The sequence below is a fragment of the Erpetoichthys calabaricus genome, chromosome 2 (assembly GCF_900747795.2).
Source record: "Erpetoichthys calabaricus chromosome 2, fErpCal1.3, whole genome shotgun sequence".
Classification (NCBI taxonomy): domain Eukaryota; kingdom Metazoa; phylum Chordata; class Cladistia; order Polypteriformes; family Polypteridae; genus Erpetoichthys; species Erpetoichthys calabaricus.
In genome coordinates this window covers 330581373-330600666 of record NC_041395.2, presented here as the reverse complement: position 1 = coordinate 330600666, position 19294 = coordinate 330581373, and the positions used below count along the sequence as shown (strand labels likewise).

Sequence of the window (19294 nt, the reverse complement as noted above, 5' to 3'; positions counted from 1 at the left end):
TACAAATATAACAGAACAAGTGAGCTTCTATTCAAGAATATAACTGCAGAAAAAGAACCCGCATTAGGGTGCAACATTCACACCCCTTTGATATGATCACTTCAGTGGCGCAACGGTAACAACTGTTGATTGGTAATCCAAACTTCACGGGTTTGACCCTGGATGAGTCCATTTGGAGAAGTGAGCTGCTCTTATTCTTACTATTTTTGAATAAAAACATACATTTGATTTGAGTCTGTAACAGCTGGTGTAAATATATGATACTTGTAAAGGTTAGCTTTGTTTTTTATTCAGTTTTATTCTCTCAGTCTCGTTAACGATCCCACCCCTCCACAGTTCACACTGCTGTTTTCACATAAAGATGCGCTATAACAGAGGTGAACTCAACTGTTTAATGAAGTCAGTTCTATGAAGACATAAAATGTTACAATGGTAATGCAGGCAAGCAGTTCTTGGTTGATGCAATCTGCAGCTTCAGTTTGAGCAGTGGAATAAAAATACATAGATAGTCGTGGCCTTTATTCTCCTTAAGTAAAAAAATGTCATTCAGCCAGCTCAGTTTTGTTATTTTTATGGTCACTGTTCACAGCTCATGACCATAGCCATGGTCAGAGATGTACAATAACTGTTAAGTCAAGCCTTACCTGAGAATGTGACACCGGCTTCACCTATAAACAGTCACAAACTGTCACTGTAGCACAGATTCTTGTGCTGTTCTCACAATGACCTTTATCATCACTTGCAAACAGAACCCTGAGCTACTTGAACTGCTCCATTTGGGACAGCTATTCCCCTCTTACCTGCATAGAGCAAGCCACTCTTTTCCAGGGAAGGATTATGTCATCCTTCTGACAACATTATTCTCAGAAATGATCCACTTTTTGTCATAGTGGGATTTGCCAAAAATATAATACATCATCCACAAAGAGATGGAGATACAGTAGATACAGCCTACAGGTTTTCACATTGAATGCTCTCCAGGCTTCAGCTCCACCTTGATACCCATAAAAATAACAAACGAGAGAAAACAAGTTGTACCCATGAGGGAGTCTTTTGCCTACTTTAAATGGCTTTTGCTTGTTGCCAGTCCATTCACAAACACAGGGACAGAATACAAACATCAACTGTACTGGAGCCCAATGTTTCTGTATCTCCTACCAGAAGATATAACAGGGTGCACAATTATAACCTTTTTCAAAGTCGTCACAACATTCACTTTCCAAATGGGGTTGAATAGCATGATTGCTTGTTAATCCAAACAAACCCAGCATCCCAGTTGACCAGTATCAAGGCACAGTTCCCAACTTTTATGTAACATTGGGCAGATTTGTTAGCCAACACAACTCAACAATGTGGACCCATTCCCAGCCATTGCTTTTGGTACTGCCATCTCTAAAACTATAGTTTTCTTAGAACATTCATGAATAATCTAAAATAGTGTTTCTTACATTTTTTTTTCTCACGACTCAATCTTGCCCTTCTTAGTGAGACCCAGTTCATGACAACTGTCATAGCAGGGTTTCTCCAAGGAGTCCTCCTTGGAGAACAGTCATAGGAGAGCAATGTCGGTTGTTTAAACTGTCCGCAGTGACCTATCACAAGATACTTTGCATGACCCTTTCCCATTGAATACAACGGTAAGTCACGATCCTGCGTGAACCATAGGTGGCAACCTGTGACCCATTTTGGGTCATGAACCATAGTTTAAGAAACTATGATCTAAAGGTTTTCAAGAATTTATTTAAGAACATCCAAACGTCTTTCTGTATGGCAACCCACATACATGCCTTCATTTCAGTTATTGCTGCACCTACCACCTACTTGGGATATGGAACATGGCATGGAAGGCCTGTTTCTGAAACATGACAGCTTCCATCATCTTTAATAATAATAATAATAATTCATTACATTTATATAGCGCTTTTCTCAGTACTCAAAGCGCTATCCACACAGGGAGGAACCGGGAAGCGAACCCACATTTGGACCCAGCTCCCTGTAGTGGCCACTGTCTATCTACAGTATCTAACTAGTTATCTGTTATGTATGCATTAGAACTTACCCTTGAGATTAATAAAGTTTATCTAATCTATTCTAATATAGTAGTGCTGGGCAGTATACTGGTTCATACCAAAAACCATTTTTTATTTTTGTTATGATATGGATTTTTCTTATACCGCAACACCGGTTTAAATAGCCTAAATAACGTTCGGAACAATGGGAAACTGTTTAAGGGGGGACCTTTTTCACTGCTGCACCACTAAACGCGAATGCAATGGAGTACATGCGTTAGTGGAGGTATTGAACGGTAAAAATGGACAGAGAACATTCTGAAACTGAAGCAGACGATAAAGTTGACCATGATGACACAGAAGAACTTTTGCCGAAAAAAGGAGCCGTGTCTGTTGTCTGGAGATACTTTGGTTTTAAAAGGTCGAATGTGGACCATTATGTTCAAATGTGTGAATACTGTTTCTATACTACTGGATAATACTGCAAGCCAAGTTGTACTTGTTTTATTTTTTTTTCAATACAGTGTAATGTACCTGGGTACTGTGTAATAGTGTGACGACATGTTGCATTTATTCTTGACATTTCCACTTTATTCTCGCTGTTTATGTCAAAATTAAAGTCAACATGTTGACTTTATTCTCGTAATTTGTCATTAAAGTAGAACATTGTAAACTAAACTTCATCTTAAAATAAATATTTAATTTACTAGATTTTCTCAATCCCCGTCATAAGTTATGTAGCACATTTAATGCTTTGTGTTAAGTATTCCCCGAGCCATGTTAATCGCTACATGCTTCTTAAACTGACTTCCTCTTGCACTAAGAGTAGGCGCAGACAGCACACAGAATACATTAATTTCATGAAATTCCTGCTCCCTGAACATTTAGAATGCTAAGATAAATACTTGATATCATTTTCATGATGAAATGCATTAAAGCATTGTGTATTAATTATGTGGGGGCACGGTGGCATGGAAGTTGCACTGCTGCGTCAGCGCAAGGGGATCCCTGGTGTTTCCTGCCTTGAATTTGCATGTATTTCTGGTGGGTTTGCTCGACGTGCTTCAGTTTTTTTCAAAGTCATGTAGGATGGCAGGTTTTGTTACATTATATTGACCCTGCTAGTGTATGTATTGCTTGTATTCACCCTGGATGTGCTGGTGCCCTGTTCAGGATTTCCTCCTGCCTCGCACACAGTGCTTGCTGGGATGGGCGCAACCCTGAATGGATGGCATAATTAAACATGTATAACGAAGATTTTTTTAAAGTTCTGAACACTCCGTGGTCGAAGTTTATAACTACGTTTAATTTCACAAAGACATTTATCATGTGGTGATTGGTTATGTGGAGAAAGAAAAAAGGAAGGATAGGAACTGCGGGTTTGGTACGTCAGACAGAGACAACACGCGTGCAATAAAGAAAGCCCGCTCAGAAGAACATCCATTGAATTCTGTTTTCATGTCTCCGACCACCAGATCACAAACCCAACATCTATATATATAAAATCCCTATGTGCGTCCAGGTGTCCGTGTGTGGGTGTCTTCTGGTGAAGTGCGCATGCGCGGGGCACGGTGCTATGCGCGATATTACTGTCAGAGAAAGTTAGAGGCGTTTTACGGAAATACAAACCAGTATTACTGCGAGAGGAAATTAAAGGTACACAATACAGTGACGCATATTACAGCCACATACAAGCCAGTATTACTGTCAGAGGAGATTGAAGGCATATTACCGACGCGCACGCCTGTATTACCGCCAGAGAAAATTAAAGGTATATTACGGACGTAAAAGCCAGCGGACGTACAAGACGGTATCCTTCAATAAGGGCGCGCACAGGCATCCTTCAATAAGGGCGCGCACAAAAAGGCGAGCCTCAAAAGGGCGACCTCAATTGGGCGCAGTGAATAAAGGCGCGTGTAAATAAAGATCTGCACCTTTGTTGCTCTTCACATATTCCAGAGCCATTTGAACTAAATTATCTATGAAAGCCTTTATTCGCCGTGCTCAACTGAGGTCGCCCTTTTGAAGCTCGCCTTTTTGTGCGTGCCCTTATTGAATAGAGCCGTACAAGACAGTATTACTGTCACAGAAAATTAAAGACACACAATACACGGCGGCAGCCCACGAAGAACGGTCAGCTCAGCAAGTAAACATCAACAAAAGAAAGGCTGAAAGACAAAGAAAAATACGACCAACAAAAAGAATGAGGTCAAAGTCCCTTGCCATTTAATATAGACTGTTCCTACTAATGTTTATGCACTACTGTTCTAGCGCCCGTTATTGTAACGGGCTAAATGACTAGTTTACACAATATTTCAGTTAAACCTTTGCGATACCCATTCATACATCCAGTTTTTTGGAGCCTCGTCACACCTGCCATAAAGTTCTCTACACTGAACCTACACCTGGGGACCCTTACTGCCAGGGAGCAGCACTACCGTGCATGTTTAATACCTGCTTTAATGCATTTCATCATGAAAATTCATCTTAGCATTCTAAATTTTCAGAGAGCAGGAATATCATGAAGTGAGTGTATTCTGTGCAGCGATCGCTGCCGGCGTCTCCTGTTAGTGCAGAGGAAGTCAGTTTATGAAGCGCGTAGTGATAAACAACTGGGTCGGGGAACACTTAACACAAAGCATTTAATGTGCTACATTAACTTATGACTGGGTTTAAGAAAATCTAGTAAATTAAACTTTGATTTTAGGATGAAGTTTAGTTTACGACATTCTACTTTAATGACAAAATAAACTATGAGAATAAAGTGGAAATGTCGACTTTAATCTCGACATATAGTTTGTTTTTTTTTCTTCACTGTGGCCCTAATACGAGTCCGTAGGGCTATACCACAAATAGCATTATAAATGCAAGTTGCAGTTTTATTATTTATGCATATAGCTTAGCTTGAAGCAAGGTCCATGTTAATGCAGTTTGCCTTAATGATGGTTCAGTTCATAAAGATGTCATCACCAAGTTGCACTTGTTTTATTTTACTTTACTTTCATTTGGTGAATACTGTGTAATGGACCTGGGCTTGAAGTCTTGGAAGTAATAGTATTATTACTGGGAGTTGCACTATTATTTATTATATTGTTATTATTTATTAGTTTAAATATTATGCAGTTTAATGATGGTAAAGTTGTTTAAAAAGTCACTTTAATGTGTCAGTGGACAGAGATTGTTAACATTAACAGAAAGTGTAGCTGGTTTGCAAAAAATATTTACTCTTTATTCCTTTTCTAAGACATGTTCAGTGCAATACAACTTTTGACAAGCACCTCTGGATATTTTACTAAGTCTAAAAGCCTCTTTGGATGGTTGAAAATATGTTGTCAAAATTTTAGTTTAAGTTGTTTGCAAAATTTGTTCAATAAAAAGCTTCTATATTTTGACTGCAACTGTCATGCAATGTGATTCCTTCTCTTCATTAGTGCCACCTCCTTGAAAACTATCACTTTATGGGGCCATGCAAACCTGGATTAATACTTGTGTGCACATTAAAATAATTTTTTGTACAATGTACAATGCTGTTGACAGTGGAATAGGTTATTCTTAGCCAGTAATTGCAGCGGAAAATGTGGATAACATCCACTCATGCATGGGAAAAAATACCATCCAATACTGTGAAACTGGTATAATTTTGAAAAATACCGTGATATAAAATTTTGTTCATACCGCCCAGCTCTATAATATAGTATATTTTTATATTGATCTGCTCTGTCTACAGTACCTACCATGACTTTTCAGTTCTATCTATGTACTACAGTGCATCCGGAAAGTATTCACAGCGCATCACTTTCTCCACATTTTGTTATGTTACAGCCTTATTCCAAAATGGATTAAATTCATTTTTTTCCTCAGAATTCTACACACAACACCCCATAATGACAACGTGAAAAAAGTTTACTTGAGGTTTTTGCAAATTTATTAAAAATAAAAAAACGGAGAAATCCCATGTCCATAAGTATTCACAGCCTTTGCTCAATACTTTGTCGATGCACCTTTGGCAGCAATTACAGCCTCAAGTCTTTTTGAATATGATGCCACAAGCTTGGCACACCTATCCTTGGCCAGTTTCGCCCATTCCTCTTTGCAGCACCTCTCAAGCTCCATCAGGTTGGATGGGAAGCGTCAGTGCACAGCCATTTTAAGATCTCTCCAGAGATGTTCAATCGGATTCAAGTCTGGGCTCTGGCTGGGCCACTCAAGGACATTCACAGAGTTGTCCTGAAGCCACTCCTTTGATATCTTGGCTGTGTGTTTGGGGTCGTTGTCCTGCTGAAAGATGAACCATCGCCCCAGTCTGAGGTCAAGAGCGCTCTGGAGCAGGTTTTCATCCAGGATGTCTCTGTACATTGCTGCAGTCATCTTTCCCTTTATCCTGACTAGTCTCCTAGTCCCAGCCGCTGAAAAATATCCCCACAGCATGATGCTGCCACCACCATGCTTCACTGTAGAGATAGTATTGGCCTGGTGATGAGCGGTGCCTGGTTTCCTCCAAACGTGACGCCTGGCATTCACACCAAAGAGTTCAATCTTTGTCTCATCAGACCAGAGAATTTTCTTTCTCATGATCTGAGAGTCCTTCAGGTGCCTTTTGGCAAACTCCAGGCGGGCTGCCATGTGCCTTTTACTAAGGAGTGGCTTCCGTCTGGCCACTCTACCATACAGGCCTGATTGGTGGATTGCTGCAGAGATGGTTGTCCTTCTGGAAGGTTCTCCTCTCTCCACAGAGGACCTCTGGAGCTCTGACAGAGTGACCATCAGGTTCTTGGTCACCTCCCTGACTAAGGCCCTTCTCCCCTGATCGCTCAGTTTATATGGCCGGCCAGCTCTAGGAAGAGTCCTGGTGGTTTCAAACTTCTTCCACTTACGGATGATGGAGGCCACTGTGCTCATTGGGACCTTCAAAGCAGCAGAAATTTTTCTGTAACCTTCCCCAGATTTGTGCCTCGAGACAATCCTGTCTCGGAGGTCTACAGACAATTCCTTTGACTTCATGCTTGGTTTGTGCTCTGACATGAACTGTCAACTGTGGGACCTTATATAGACAGGTGTGTGCCTTTCCAAATCATGTCCAGTCAACTGAATTTACCACAGGTGGACTCCAATGAAGCTGCAGAAACATCTCAAGGATGATCAGGGGAAACAGGATGCACCGGAGCTCAATTTCAAGCTTCACGACAAAGGCTGTGAATACTTATGTACATGTGCTTTCTCAATTTTTTTATTTTTAATAAATTTGCAAAAACCTCAAGTAAACTTTTTTCACGTTGTCATTATGGGGTGTCAGGTTATGTCATTTATCAGTTTGCATGCTTGCCAATATTCACATATACTTTGCTTAATGAACATTATCAATAATGCACTATTTAAAGTTGTAAGGTAAATCTAATTGCCTGAGGTTATAGATGTAGAAGGGGACATGGGGAGAATTTATAAAGTGCAATACCTTACAAACAGTGGTAAGTGGGAATTGAGGCATTCTGGTAAAGTACAGAACAATTTATTTTTGTATAGCCCAAAATCACACAAGAAGTGTTGCAATGGGCTTTAATAGGCCCTGCCTTTTGACAGAACCCCCCAGCCTTGACCCTCTAAGAAGACAAGGAAAAACTCCCAAAAAAAATGTAAGAAACCTTGGGAAAGGCAGTTCAAAGAGAGACCCCTTTCTAAGTAGGCTGGGCATGCAGTGGGTGTCAATAAAAGGGGGTCAATATAATACAATACAATACACAGAACAGAACACAAGTAATCCCCAAAATAATATAATAGTTCAATAGAAATATTACAAGTGCAGAGCAGAATTCAACAGTAGATGATATCACATAAGAGGATTTGTGCTTTCTCAATTTTTTTATTTTTAATAAATTTGCAAAAACCTCAAGTAAACTTTTTTCGTGTTGTCATTATGGGGTGTTGTGTGTAGAATTCTGAGGAAAAAAATGAATTTAATCCATTTTGGAATAAGGCTGTAACATAACAAAATGTGGAAAAAGTGATGCGCTGTGAATACTTTCCGGATGCACTGTATATACTGCCGTTCATATCTGTCTGAGGGTCATTAAGACAAGCTTTTTCCACTATGCCAAGGTCACAATATCTACAATGAGAACATAAAGTAGAATTTTTGTATTCAATGGTTACTGTAAGTAAAAACTAACGTGATATTTTCTAATATTTGATTCAAATTTCAGCGCTGGAGTCGGGCGCACAGGAACATTAATAGCTCTTGACCACCTCATCCATCAGATAGACAGGGAAGGCATGGCGGATGTATATGGAATAGTCTATGGACTTCGAATGCACAGGCCACTGATGGTACAAACCGAGGTAGGAGCTTTCTTGGTACATTGATTGCATATGCAAAAGCTTAAATGAAGGAAAAGTTGACTCAATCAAGTACAGAATAAAGGAGACACATGTTTTTGTACTATGTTTTACTATAAAACAGTTAATATGTGCAGCAGAACTATTATATACACCCTAATTAGTAAATTATGCAACTGAAATGTTCATATTGGCTTTCTGGTGCTACTAATGGGATACAAACTGTTTCCATTGTGGTATTTGTTAATTCTTTAGATTATGATTTTTCAAAATTGGTCCTGGGGGCCCACTGTGTTTCAGGTTTTTGTTTCAGTCAGATTCATAATCAGTGACAACAACTGAATAGCCCTGATCTCATTTAATAACCTGGTCGTTTTTTTCTCTTTTTTTATTGTACATTCAGAAAAGCACAGCAGCATGATTGTTACATTTATAAGACATTTAGAAGTTCATTCAGGATCGGCAGTGATCCACGTGCAATGCTGCCACTGTTTATAAAGCACGATCATGGGACCGGTGGATAGGGTTTCGTCCAGGGTCAGTGACTATCCATCTGCAATAAATCGAGCAAGATCTTTAGAGCAGGGTTGGTTGGGGGGATTGTTGTGGTCATGGTTTTGTCAAGAGTCAGCTGCGGTCCATCTGCAATCCTGTCATGGTGGCCTGGTCTAGTGTAAACTCAGCTTGTGTCGCCAACATCTCTGACATTACATTGAAGTAGCAGAAAACATCATGAATGTTACTTCAGTTGGTATGTGTTAAATATGTCCTGTTCATACTGCCCAAACATGTAATATTTTTATATACAGTCCTCTTCTTCTTCTTCTGGCTGCTCCTGTTAGGAGTTTCTAAAGCAGATCATCTTCTTCCATATCTTTCTGTCCTCTCCATCTTGTTCTGTCACCCCCATCACCTGCATGTCCTCTCTCACCACATCCATAAACCTTCCTCTATTCCTCTTACCTGGCATCTCTATCCTTAACATCTTTTTCCCAATATACTCAGCATCTCTCCTCTGCAGATGTCCAAACCAACGCAATCTCACCTCTCTGACTTTGTCTCCCAACTGTCCCACCTGAGCTGACCCTCTAATGTCCTCATTTCTAATCCTGTCCATCCTCATCACACCCAATGCAAATCTTAGCATCTTTAACTCTGCCACCTCCAGCTGTGTCTCCTGCTTTCTGGTCAGTCAATGCATAGCTTAAGAAGCAAGGAATACACATCACTGTATGATACTGCGTACAACAGAGACATACTGTACCTGATGGCATGAAGTCCGAAGTTATTAGTAATTCATAAAGTTTACATCAAATATCCATCCATCCGTCCATTTTCCAATCCGCTGAATCCGAACACAGGGTCACGGGGGTCCGCTGGAGCCAATCCCAGCCAACACAGGGCACAAGGCAGGAACCAATCCCGGGCAGGGTGCCAACCCACCGCAGGACACACACCCACACACCAAGCACACACTAGGGCCAATTTCACAATCGCCAATCGACCTAACCTGCATGTCTTTGGACTGTGGGAGGAAACCCATGCAGACATGAGGAGAACATGCAAACTCCACGCAGGGAGGACCCGGGAAGCGAACCTGGGTCTCCTTACTGCAAGGCAGCAGCACTAACACTGCGCCACCGTGCCACCTGTTTACATCAAATACATTTGTGAAAAGTGAAAAATATATTGGAAAAAAAACAAATAAGTAAAGCAACATGCAACAAGGTGAATTTGATTGCTGGCCAATAAAAACTTGAACTTGCTTTATTTTTTTTACAGGACCAGTATGTATTTTTAAATCGGTGTGCCATGGACATCATCAGATCAAAGGACTTTTCAAATTCAGACCTGATTTATCAAAATACAGCAGCCTTGGGAATCTATGAGAACTTTGTACCAAACTTCAAGAGAGAAAATGGCTACCGCTGTTAGTAAACAAGCCCTAAGAGACTGAACAACTGCAATACTTTTATCAGGTTTTAATCAAACTAGTTGTCTTTTTTTAAAACTGAATTTTGGGAAAAAAATCTGTTTTTTGTAATTTTAGCTACTAAAAAAAATGATGAAATAGGAGGACCAATGTAGTAAAGCAGATTTGCTGACCAACTATACAATACTATAAAATACTGAGATATTTTCCTCATAGGACGCTTGTATCTATGCTTGTATATGCTATATGGTTTTGAGACATGGACGCTATCCAGTGACCTGAGACTGAGACTGGACTCCTTCATGTGTGTCTCTCCAGAGAATCCTTAGGTACCGCTGGTTTGACTTTGTGTTGCTCACGGAGTCCCGAATGAGGCACATGACCTGCATGGTGAGGGAACGTCAGTTATGACACTTTGGCCATGTGACACGATTACCCGAGGGTGATGTGGCTCGCAGGACCCTCATTGTTGAAGACCCGAGTGAATGGACCAGGACAAGGGGATGTCCACATAACATCTGGCTGCAGCAGATAGAGGGGCATTTCCAGGGGTGGGAATGGACCGCATGTCTGCCTGGGGGGGTTGCCAACCAGGGTCCTGAGCTGTTTCATTGTGTGGTGGGTCTGGCAACGTGCTGTAGCAGTGCATGCTGCCCGACCTGATCTAACCTGATCCGACCTGGCACTTGTATCATGGCTTGACAGCTAGACTACAGCCATAAAGCATTTATGCTATTTGTTATTCTGAACAAAAAAGAAAGACGCCAGCTCTTCTCAAAGTATGAATCAAACATTCTTATTAAGGTCAACAGTTGGCACTGGTATAGTAATTATAAAGCAGTTCTAAATGTGCCATCCGTTATCTTACTGCAGCTTTTAGAACACAACTGCATCCAAACATCTGTATTGGTCGTGCATTTATTGCTAAGAATTAAATTTTTTTATTTTTTTTTAGGAAATGTGTGAATTGCCTACCAAAAATAGTTCAATCATTGCACTGGAATATGTATTCCTCCAGAAACAATTTCTTAAAGCAGTGTGGTTGGCTGGTGACTGCAATGTGCCATTTGACTGATAAGTGCAATATGACTTTGTAAATATTGTGTGTCTGCTTGTAAGTTTAAAATGAAGGTTTGTCTTCTCAGGTCAGCAGAGAATTTTTACAGTGAAGACTTAAAAGCAGTAAGAAAAATTATGTGCAAAAAATTTGAATACACATTATTTAAAAGTATGTTTCATGACATGAGTCGATAATTTAATGTCTGATATATTTATATGAAATCTGATTCAAAATGTAAAAAAAAAACGTGTTATTAAGTTAATATTTTTGTATATTGTACATGCCTGTGACTTTGAATGCACTGTATAACAATTGTTTTTTTTTTATCTACTTGCTTTTAAGAGAACATACGTGTGACAAGGCAAACGTCTAAAGCAAAACCACATGTGGTGCACTGGCTGCACTGTTAATTTCATGAAGATACACAGTTTATATTAATATAATTTTAAACTATAACTTATAAATTTGCTTTTTGTTCTTTCTTGTGTAATCACTAAGCCTTACTTCTCTGAATTATTCTTTCAACATTCTGAAGTATCAAATATTGCTGGAATTAACGTAATAAAGGTAGACAAACAAGATTGCTGCCATAGAGTGTTAGGTGAGGTGGGTACAGTATGCGATTTTTAAGCCACTCAAAGAGCTCTGCTTTTTAGAACTAAGTTGTAACAGAAACTACCAGTTTAGAGTCAAAATAAAAAATGCCTATATATTGGAATGTAGAGATTACAAAAAAAACCTTTATAAGTTTTACAGCGAGATCTCATGCATTTGGCTGCAAACTTGTGACGAAATATGAACAAAGTGAAGTCATACTGCCCATGCTTTTATTTTCTTCTTTTATACATTTTATGTCACAAGTCAGCAGATATCCTTTAATTCATATTATTTAATGTAGAGCATACAGACCATTTAAAATTCATGAAAACTAGGCTAAAGTGTATATTGTCATAAATTGTTATAAAGCATTGAAAACATTTTTCTAAATCTGCCAAAAAGAACCAAGAACAGACACTTACTGTAGATGTCTCTGATAAAGGTTACAAAATCCATGAAATGTGTGCTTTTCTTATAATCTGCAGCTTTCTACATGAAATGTGACCCCGTGTAGACAAACGACTCAGGTTTCCCATGAATATTTTTTTAAAATAACTGAATGGGATTTTTGAGGTAAGATATTTAGGAAGTCTTTTCCTTTTTTTTTTAACACAAAAATACAGCTGTTTTGTGATATTAAATATTAATAGGAATTGCCATGATTGAAAGAGTAGTCATATCAGTGTACTCCCTTAGTTACACACAAAGATTTGCACATGATTGTCAAAAAATAGAATATTAAATGTGTTTTTTATATATTTTTATTGTGTCTTTTAAGTTACCACAAGAAGGGCTACATGTGATTATGTAAAAGAAATAAATACACAAATCAAAAACTTATAAACTATGGGGGCAGCAGGCAAAGATATACTAGTGATATTAAGAACAGCCTGAATATTTAAATTTAGCACATATTTTACCGTTGAATTTGAAATCTACTTTGAAGCTGAATGTACATTTTAGATATTTTATATTACCAAATTACATGTAAATAACAACAGATATTTAAATCTGTATATTTTTTCTATGTGAAATTAAGAGTGGTATTTTTTACAGGTACTTGAAATTAGTACAGTATATTTATGTTGATATTCAAAGTATACAGTGTTCTTGCAATTAAAGAATAAAAGTGATTATTTAAATGAAATCTTTCATATAAACTGCTTGTTTTATTTACAGATTATTACTGTGTTTCTAAATAAAGTAGCCCTGCTTACAGGTATTAAGTACAGACCTGTAACTCCTGGCGCTGACTTATTCCTTCGTAAAAAAGTTTGAACAAGCTATAAGTCTACTCTCTCTCTCTCTATATATATTATATTTTATATATATATATTATATACAGTACGCAGACCCCCGTGACCCTGTGTTCGGATTCAGCAGGTTGGGAATTGGGTGGATGGATGGATATACAGTACTGTGCAAAAGTTTTAGGCAGGTGTGAAAAAATGCTGTAAACAAAGAATGCTTTCACAAATGGAAGTGTTGATCATTTATTTTCATCAATCAACAAAATGCAGTGAATGAACAAAAGAGAAATCTAAATCAAATCAATATTAGGTGTGACCACCCTTTGCCTTCAAAACAGCATCAGTTCTTCTAGGTACACTTGCATACAGTTTTTGAAGGAACTCGGCTGGTAGGTTGTTCCAAACATCTTGGAGAACTAACCACAGATCTTCTGTGGATGTAGGCTTCCTCACATCCTTCTGTCTCTTCATGTATTCCCAGACCCACTCGATGATGTTGAGATCAGGGCTCTGTGGGGGCCATACCATCACTTCCAGGACTTCTTGTTCTTCTTTACGCTGAAGATAGTTCTTAATGACTTTGGCTGTATGTTTGGGGTCGTTGTCCTGCTGCAGAATAAATTTGGGGCCAATCATACGCCTCCCTGATGGTATTACATGATGGATAAGTATCTGCCTGTATTTCTCAGCATTGAGAACACCATTAATCCTGACCAAATCTCCAACTCCATTTGCAGAAATGCAGCCCCAAACGTTCAAGGAACCTCCACCATGCTTCACTGTTGCCTGCAGACACTCATTATTGTACCGCTCTCCAGCCCTTTGACGAACAAACTGCCTTCTGCTATAGCTAAATATTTCAAATTTTGACTCAGCAGTCCAGAGCACCTGCTGCCATTTTTCTGCACCCCAGTTCCCATGTTTTTGTCCTCACAGGTGGCGCAGTGGTAGTGCTGCTGCTTTGCAGTAAGGAGACTGTGGAAGATTGTGGGTTCGCTTCCCGGTTCCTTCCTGTGTGGATTGCGCTTTGAGTACTGAGAAAAGCGCTATATAAATGTAATGAATTATTATTATTTGTGCATACTTGAGTTGCTTGGCCTTGTTTCTACGTCGGAGGTATGGCTTTTTGGCTGCAGCTCTTCCATGAAGACCACTTCTGGCCAGACTTCTCCGGACAGTAGATGGGTGTACCTGGGTCCCACTGGTTTCTGCCAGTTCTGAGCTGATGGCATTGCTGGACATCTTCCGATTTCGAAGGGTAATAAGCTTGATGTGTCTTTCATCTGCTACACTAAGTTTCCTTGGTCGACCACTGCGTCTACGATCCTCAATGTTGCCCGTTTCTTTGTGCTTCTTCAAAAGACCTTGAACAGCACATCTTGAAACCCCAGTCAGCTTTGAAATCTTTGTATGGGAGAGACCTTGCTGATGCAGTAGAACTACCTTGTGTCTTGTTGCTGTGCTCAATCTTGCCATGACATGAAACTATCTTCCACAACCTCACACAGAATGATCAGGGGCCTCATGTATAAATGGTGCGTACGCACAAAAATGTTGTGTACGAATGTTTCTACGCTCAAGTCACGATGTATAAAACCTAGACTTGGCGTAAAGCCACGCACATTTTTACGGTAGCTCAAACCATGGTGTACGGAAGTTCTCCGCTCAGTTTTGCAAACTGGCGGCACCCAGCGTCAAAGCAGTGCTGCTGTTCCAGTGTGGTTTCTCTTTCTTTTTCAGATCCACATCCCTGACATGGCTTTATAAATACACTGAAATTAATCACATATTGTTTATTAGTTTAAGGCATCTGATTGTAATTAACCTGTAACAATATAATGGTCCACAGAATGGCCAAACTATTCCAAATACCATAACTGCTTTAGCGTTGTTACTCTCACTGCACCACTCGGAGCAGCTGATCCAAAAGAGAATTATCAGTATACAGCATCAAGCACACGCTGCCTCAGCCATGCTGTCTATTGAACTGCTCCCATACGGCAAACACTTCAGAGCCTTTCCTGTGTGGACCTCGCGGTTCAGAAACAGTTTCATCCCAAGAACTATAAACGCACTCAATCAGTCCATCAAGTGCTCCTTATAGAACTGTTTGTACTTATCAGTACAATCACCTCACTGTAAACTTGCACTACAGTTATAATATTGCACAACCTGAGCCACTTTATAAAGCGCATATTTACATATGATGACGATATCATTTTGAAGATGAAATGCAGCAAAATATGTTTATTACATTATACAGATAAAATGTTAACATTTAAATAATCTATATTGTTAATAAATAAACATTCAAGGACACGGTGGACAGCGGTAGAGACGAGCACCCCGTTCACTGATTGTTCCTGCCTCGCGCTGTATTCTTGCTGGGACTGGCGCAACACTGGAAGGATAGATGGATAGAATAATTAAACATGTACTACGAAGATATTTCAACGTTACTTAAAAGTTTTGAAGAATCTGCATTTTCAGCTTACAGATGGCTTAACGTCTATCACAGAGCTGATTGTGTTGCAATTGGGTATTTGGAGAAAGAAAAAGAAGGACAGGAATTGGGGGTTAGTATGTTTGAAAGAGACAGTACTGCTGCAATAAATTATTTCATCAAAGGTTGTGCACAGCACAGCAAGCTTCTTGCATGAGACATGAACAATCTGTGGACGAGGCCCCTGCTCATCACTATCACTGCACCACCATGTTCCCATGTTTAATAACGTGCTTTAACTCCTATCATCATAAAAATTATATCACGTATACATCTCAGTATTTCAATTATTCAGACAGCTGTAATATCACGAATGTAATGGATTCTGTGTCCTGTCGGAGGAAGAGAAAGCCCAGAAGCACGTAGTGATTCACACACATAGAGCACATAGAAGATCAAATACAAAACAAAGCATTTAACGTGTTATTTTAGTTACGATGGGATTTGAGAAACTAGTAAATTAAACGATTTTAAGATGAAGTTTATAATATTCTACTTTAATGACAAAATAAACTACATGATTAAAGTGGAAATTTCGAGATTAAAGTTGACATTTTGTGCTTTTTCCCCCACTGTGTGCCTATTTTTTTTTGTCTGTACCCTAATAAGCTTTCATATGACACTCAGACGGTGGGCTACGACTCGCCTTTTAACCGTGACTTTGATATGTGACAACTTCTTTTTTTATTTCGAGCACTGTGCGACTTTGTGAACTTGAGTTTTTCCAACACTCTCTGTCACTCGATCAACTTCCTTTTGTTGTTTATATCACTGTTTAAACCAACAAATAGTACGTTTTTCTTTGCCTCCACTTGGTATTCGCTGAAATTCTTCTATTTTCCCCTGTGCATTTGTCATTGTCTTTTCACAGAACGCTGATCTTAAGGGCTATTTATATTGATTTGCATATTCAAAGAGGCGTAATTCTGGGAGGAGTTGCGGCGGGGCAGCAGGCGCGTGCACGTGCGTTACTTTTCACACTGACCGGGATTTATGTAGTGGAAGAACGTGGAAGTTGGCGTACGCACAGATTTATGCATCTGGATTTTTTTTGTGCGTGCGCACATTTCCGCTTTTGTCCATACGCCATGTGATAGTGTGACGTCTGTGCATGGCGTTATACATGAGGCCCCAGGTCTTGGAGGGCAATTTAGCCAGGACATTGGGCCCTCCTGTTTATGAAGGATGCCCAGGGATCTTTAATGACCACAAGAGAGTCAGGACCTCAAAGGATGGCACCATATTTACAGCACAGTGTCCACCATCACTGCACTGGGATCCACATTCAGATCACAAGGTAAGCATCCTCTGATGGCCTCACCAACATCTCTTCTAGCAGCAACGCAAGCTTTTCCTGGTCGCTCTCCCCATCCATATACATGCTTAGCTTCAGGTGGGTGTCCTCTTCTGAAGTGCAGGTGGTATGGCTGCTGGTATTATATTTGTCGTCTGTTGTTGGTATTTTACTGCAGTCACTTGTCTCTGGGAGGCATGAAGTAAGAATCTGATTATGCGGTGAACACTGACGTCCTGCTCTCCACACCACTGCTTGATCATTTATTGCAGGTCTCTACGGTTCTTTGTGCAAAGAAACATTTTCTGACGTTTGTTCGAACTTTCCAACTGTGTCCCCATGTTCTGGATGAACTCATTTTAAAGTCACTGTCTCGATCCACTGGACTAATTCACGTCATAATTTTAAACACTTCAGTCAGGTCTCCTCTTAATCTCCTTTTGCTTAAATTGAAAAGGCTCAGCTCTTTAAAATGTTTCCTCATAACTCATCCCCTCCACTTAGAGCTAAGGGATACATTGAATATACTCAATGCATCACGAATCATTCTGCGTGGGACGTGTAAATAATTATATTGCACACATCGAGTACAAACTGTCATGTAATTTTTTTTACCCTTTGAACCTGACTGGTGGGTTTGGTCCAGCCACATAGTGGTGTATACCCGAAAGGCTGTTATACCAGCTCGCCTATCTATTGTCATAACCCTGCTGGTCTGAATAATGGCCTGTGCATATCTGTTACGCTGTTCTACTCTCCAAATCCTGCAGTTTGCTGCCATAGAGGCGTATTCTTGACAGGCAACTACACCACTCTGCTGTCATAACTCAGCTGGTCAAAATGTCAGCCTCCACCCTGTTAGACTACGCAACTAATTTTCTGCTGTCTAGTTGTGCTGTTACACTAATTTTTAGGTTAGTTTTGTTTTTCCTTGTAGATTTCAAGAAGAAAACGGAAAGGATTTCAGTTGTACAGGAATAACTTGACGAGACAAGTAGTGTGAGCAGAGAAGTACAAGCAGGCCAAAAGACCTTCCTCAGCTCATCATTGGACATCTGGTGTGATAGGTGGACCGTCCCAGTCAAACATACCACCACCACCACCACCACCACTGGCCACTGTTCCCAGAGTAGATTACACTGTCCCTGAGGGAGTTCAGAGCCCTGTATGGAAGGGGAGATGCGGGAAGATTGATCAGAAGACGGTCAAACTCACGTGTAGTGTTCGTGTGCTTTGCTTCAATCAAAGGGGCAGCTTTGGTGTTGGGTCTGTACAATGGACAGCAGAAAATGATGAAAACTACAGGACTGTAAGTGATCAGCTTATTATACAGTATTGATCTGTTGTTATAAAATTCTGACTCATTATCATATTACCGTTTATGTCATGTGATGTGACAGTTACTATTCTGCAGAGTGGTTTGTCACAGTGAAAGAACCTGTCATCGCAAACGTTATGCACAAAACTGCACGTGAATGTATGTTGGTTTGTAATGTGCAATTACCAGGATTGAATAAATACTACTGTATATACTCACATGTAAGTTGGGTCTTGAAACCCGAAAAATCGATCATAAAATCAGACCCCAACTTTAGCGCCCGTTCAAAAAAGCAACGCTTAAATTTTGTTTTTTTTTACATCTTCCTGCCTCCTCCAATCTCACACCAGTTTCTTAGGCACATCGAAGTTTGTTGCAGCATCGCAGTTACCAATTTTTTTCGCTACTTCAACAACGTTTAATTTAAAACAAGCTTCATATTTTCTTCTGATCGAACGCTCCATCGTAGATAAGGGATGCTCTTACGATAAAGGTGTATGATAGTGTGAGATACAAAAAACACAAATCAGTGCAAACGTTGCTTCAGAATAGTTCAGGTATTACCGTGTGGTCAGGTAGGCACAACAGAGACAGAGAGAGAGAGGATAGGTGCCCACGCTGATACAGCGCATTGCCACACCCACAGAGAAAAAAAAGATCGTATGCTCTGTGGTTACTCTCCCACATTCGACTTATACGACCGACGTTATAAAATGCCAGAAATTATATATTAAAATCAACTCCCAACTTATGCGCGGGTATATACGGTATTTTGTTGAATTTAACTATTTCCCCATTTTGCATACATGTTTAAAATTGTTCTAATCTTCTTCTTTTTCTTTTCGCTGCTCTCACTTTGGGGTAACCAGAGTGGATCATCCTTCTCCATCTGTCCCTGTCTTTTACATCATTTTCTGCCACACTGACTGAATTTCATGTCCTCCCTCACCATATCCGTAAACCTCCTCTTTGGCCTTCCTCTTTTCCTCTTGCCTGGTGG

General features: G+C 39.8%; 1 protein-coding gene across 1 annotated transcript in view; it reads left to right on the top strand.

Moving 5' to 3' along the window:
- ptprja (protein tyrosine phosphatase receptor type Ja) overlaps positions 1-12742 on the top strand; it is a 203072-nt gene extending 190330 nt beyond the window's left edge. Inside the window, exons 30-31 of the mRNA XM_051922621.1 lie at positions 8207-8342; positions 10122-12742. Of these exons, the coding sequence (XP_051778581.1) occupies positions 8207-8342; positions 10122-10274 (289 nt within the window). The 3' untranslated portion in view covers positions 10275-12742. The remainder of the gene's footprint in view (positions 1-8206; positions 8343-10121) is intronic.
- Positions 12743-19294: the final 6552 nt, after the last annotated feature.